Genomic DNA, 4,706 nt, shown 5'->3' on the forward strand with positions numbered 1-4,706 from the left:
AAAAGGCAGGAACGTGGACAATGAGGCATATCAGATCGACCATGATCCCATTGAATGGTGGAGCAGAATGGAGGGGCCGAACAGCCTATTCCTATTCTTTATTGCATACAGTTTTACAGACCCCTTATATTTAAACGCTGACCATGCAAACTATGCCGTTTACAAAAAGTGCAGAAGGAGCACAACGTTTCCATTCATTAACAGAATCGGAAAACACACATTGCAGGGGACTTCCGGGTAACGAGAAACCGTCCCTTTGCTCCAAGACGATTGGTGAACCGGACACGGATTTGGCAAATGATTGGTGAATATGGCTGCCAATCTGACCAGGTACCGTCCCAACCTATCACATAAATCCGTTTGGCCGGCGGGTACGTGTGTTTCCGAATGGTGCACGATCCCGTCAATCAGAAGGCGGGACGTAAAGACCCGTTTTGGATTGGGACATTTGGCGGTCAATCAGAAGGCGGTACGCCCAGGCTGGTTTCGGATTGGGGGAATTATCATAAAGGGTGGGCGGATAAACACGGTTTAGGATTGGGCAAAGAGCTGTCAATTATAAGGCGGGTCGTCAAGGACGGTTTTCGATTGGGGAATTGTGCGGTCAATCAGAAGGCGGGATGTTCAACCTTGGCATGCGATTGACGGAACGAGTTGTCCATCGGTAGGGGTGGGACATCCTCTCCAGACTTCGATTGGTGCAGGTTGCCGGCTATCAGTGAAGCGGGGTGGAGGGGGGAAAGAGATCGAAGCGTGCTTCTATTGGCTGCTTGAGCTTTCCATCGGGAGGGCGGGCCCACCAATCCGGTTTCGGAATGGCGGAGAGCGATGTCACTCAAGGTGGTGTGGGCGGGAGCTTCCGGCTGTCTGTTTCGGTGGGGGATGGGGAGCTGATGGGGGGGAGGGGCCGAATGGAGTGTTGTTGCCCATCGGCCTCCATGTCCGCCCCGCCGCCGCTGAGGTGATCCCTTTCCCGGCCTTCGAGCATCCAGGCGGGGTGCGGGGGGTGTCGGAGGCCCCGGCGCTCCGCCTCGCCGCATGGAGGCCGCTCTCAAAGCCAAGGGGAGGCTGCTGGCCTCCAGTGCCTTGGACGCGAAGGACGAGCTGGAAGAGGTGAGCGGGAGTGGGACAGGCTGGCTACTACCAGGCGCAGGCTTCATCCGCCGCTAGGCCGCTCAGTGATGGCTATGGGGAGGGGGGGAGGGAGGGAGAGAGAGAGATGGGGAGGGGGGGGAGGGAGTGTGTGGGATGGTTGTTGTGGGGGTGGGGAACACTGATTTACCCCTGCTCCCACCCGCCACAGCTCCATAACATGGAGGGGACACCACACCATTATTTCACTCAAATATCATTTTATTAAGTCATCTACCTTTGATTTTAGTCTCTAATACTTTCACATTCAAGCCTCAGTCTTTCAACTTAATCCTAAGAGCTGTACAGCATGGAAACAGACCCCTTGGTCCAACTTGTCCATGCTGTCCAGATATCCTTTTAAATGTTGTTCAAGTCTCATTTTCGAATCCAACCACCCTATTTTTACATAAATATAAAATTTTAAAACTACAGTTTTATGTTAAAAAATTCTTTAAAATTAAATCTATTTAAGTTAAATCGAATTTTTGAATTGAATCTAATATTACAAAACTAAATCTAATAATTTTTAACCTAATCTAATTTTTAAAATTACACCTGTTTTTTTTTAGAAAAACTTTACCCTAGTTTTTTTAATTGAATTTAATGTCTTTACATAAATCTAACTTTGTTAAAATACATTTTTAAACAAAATATTAAATTCTTGTTGCATTAAATCCATTATATTTTTAAAGTCTCATGTTTTAAAATTTAATGTTAAGTCAATGAACTGCTGCTAAATTAGTTTGATATTCATAACTGTTAAGTTTTCAGATTCAGTCCTTTTTTTTTCCTAAATTAAATCTGTTTTAATTTTTCATTGGTGTTGGGGCAAGCAAAAGTCTGCAAAGGAAATTTGTTGACACCTCCAAAGATCAAGCATCCCTCCCTCCCCATACCTCACCTTTTTTTTTGTTCTGGGTCAGTATTGCAGGAATGCAGCACTGTTGCAGGAGCAGTACATGCTTATTTTTAGCTCCCTGTTGGAACTTGTTGTTGAATCTTTTCCCACTCGTATTGCTCTTAATATCTCCTGATGTGGTTTAGTGTCAAAGTTTGCTTTCAAATGCTCCCTAATGGCACTGTTATTCTGTTGAAAGTGTTGCATTAATATAATATAATTAATCCTGTCATAAAGGAGGAGAGAATAGGTTGTTGGAAAGAGTCCTCGAGCTAAGGCTCCAAGCAACTGAAGGCATAGCTACTCATAGTGAGGTACTTTCAGTTGAGGCCAGAATTGGAGGATAACTTCCTATTGGGTTGGGGGGCTTTCTGAGGATTTACAAGGGTGAGCTTGGGGTTTGTTGCTATTCACAGGGGGTTCCAGTGAGTAGTAAATATTTTTAGGAATAACCTGATGACTCGAACTCTACACCACCCATCCTATATTGCGCTAACTGATGTACAGTGAGCTCGTCTGATGAGGACTGGACGACTCAGGCTTGGGAGAGAGAGGAGGGTCGGTGGGATTTCATCCTGTTAATTGTTTTTGTGATCAGAATCTTCGTTCCTGAAAGGATGGTGGAAGCAGATTCCAAAGGGAATTCGAGAAATTCTGCAGGCGGGGAGCAGCAAGGGAGAAGGCAGTTATACAGTTTGCTTGGAGCCCATGAGGGTCTAGGAAACGGTCTGACAAAGCCTTCCTGCTGTCTGTCCAATCCCTTTGAAACTTTTCTAAAGCATGACACCATAGCTCTGAGGCTGAACTCATGTCCAAGACAAGTTCAACCGAACCTTGATCTTATATTTGGCACGACACTGTGGCACTCCCCCAGCACTGTCCTTCCAGCAATGCTCCCCTGGCAATTCACAGAAGGTTCACTCAGATGATCCCTGGTTTGAGGGATTGCCGTATAAGCAAAGGCTTAAATAGGTTGGGACTCTACTCACTGGAGTTTAGAAGAATGAGAGGTGATCTCGTTGAAACATGTCCAATCCTTAAGGGCTTTACAGGGTCAATACTGAGAGGGTGTTTTCCCCACCATGGAAGGGTACATAACCAAAGGGCTTCCCCTCAGAATAATGGGGTACCAATTTAAGACTGAGATGGGAAGGAAAATCCTTCTGGCAGAGGGTTGAGTGTCTTTGGGACTCCTTGCCACAGAGAGCTGTGGGGCAGAATCCTTTCCTATATTTAAGGCTGAGATATACAGATTCTTGATCCGTAATGGAATCAGTATTTATCGGGAAAGGGCAGGCAAGTGGATGTGAGGAATGTCAACCGTAATCATTGAGTCATAGTCATAGAGTACAGCACGGCAACAGACCCTTCGGTCCAAATCATCCATGCTGACCAAATTTCCCAAACTAAACTAGTCCCACTTGCCTGCATTTGGCCCATATCTTTCATATTCATGTACTGTCCGCTTACTTATCTATCACCCTATGTATCTGGAACTGTGGCACCCTTCTTGACTGGCATCCTAACCCCTTAACCATCTGCCACCTAAACACACACTTACTTGTAGAGTCATAGAGTAATACAGCACGGAAACAGACCCTTTGGTCCAAAAGTGGTGTAACAGGCTCCAGGGGCTGAATGGCCTACTCCTGTTCCTGTTTTTCACAGTCTTGTGGACAGGCGTTAGATTTTGGCTTTGCACCCAATGGGGCTGCAGTATCTCATGTCGGAGTGAAACGTTCCCCTTCATTGGTCGGCCAGGATTGGCAATAACAGTTGATTCCTCCTCGCTGCTTCTTACTCCCTGCTGGTTCAAGTATGAATAGAGAATTGTAAACTTGCAAACGTCACAATGTTTCACTGAGTTCCTTTGACACGGACTGCCCGAGAGAGCACGCTCTCCCAGTCCCCAGCCTCTCCCCTCGGGAATGCTGTTTTGCCAGATTTAATGAAGAAATATTCACTGCAGCTGTTTTCTGTTCCTGTTCAGAAGCTGGAGAGGTGTTTCAGTGTGATTTCACCATTGGTTAATGGAGTGTCTGAGAGAGAAGCTAACGATGCGTTGAATGCTCATGTAAGTACGGGGCACCATTTCTGTCAGTGTCTGTGTTGTCGTGTCATCAAATCTCAGCAGCAATTACCACACTGCTGCCGCCTTCCCTGCCTTTTACCCCCCAAACACACAATCCTAACCTCTTCACTGATCATTTAATGTAAACATGTCATGCTGTAATTGCTTCTCCATGTCAGTGGTGGGTCTCTTGCACCTATTCACCATCTCCCAATTTCTCATCCTGTCCTCCTCACAACATTATACTGCTTCCCAGATGTTGTGTGCTACACTGAACCTTCTGTGGCTGTACACACAGTGTGGCCCAGGTAGCTTCGTCCCTGTCGGTCACCATCCACATCGATGAGTAAACAGTCAGGGTCCCCCTATACCAGCTCCGGCTGGTCAGCACCATTTCCCTGACCCCGGGGCTCCGTCTAACCCTAACCATTTCCCCCCTCGATCCCGGGGCTGTGTCAGGACCATCGGGCAGTGGGCTGACATCAGTTTCGCACCATGGATCTGATCTTGGGAAAGAGCTAACAAGGTGTAGAGCTGGATGAACACAGCAGGCCAAGGAGCAGGAAAGCTGACGTTTCGAGTCTGGACCCTTCTTCAGAAATC

The 4,706-nt window shown here is 46.9% G+C and overlaps 1 protein-coding gene across 2 annotated transcripts in view; it reads left to right on the forward strand.

Annotated features, from left to right (window-relative positions):
- Positions 1-910: 910 nt before the first annotated feature.
- The window catches only part of ints3 (integrator complex subunit 3), a 71,781-nt gene continuing 67,985 nt past the window's right edge, over positions 911-4,706 (forward strand). For both annotated transcript variants that reach the window (XM_048620454.1, XM_020523362.2), the window contains exons 1-2: positions 911-1,113; positions 4,023-4,106. In XM_048620454.1, the coding sequence (XP_048476411.1) occupies positions 1,039-1,113; positions 4,023-4,106 (159 nt within the window). In that variant the 5' untranslated portion in view covers positions 911-1,038. The remainder of the gene's footprint in view (positions 1,114-4,022; positions 4,107-4,706) is intronic.

Source organism: Rhincodon typus, chromosome 46 (genome assembly GCF_021869965.1).
Source record: "Rhincodon typus isolate 14 chromosome 46, sRhiTyp1.1, whole genome shotgun sequence".
NCBI lineage: Eukaryota > Metazoa > Chordata > Chondrichthyes > Orectolobiformes > Rhincodontidae > Rhincodon > Rhincodon typus.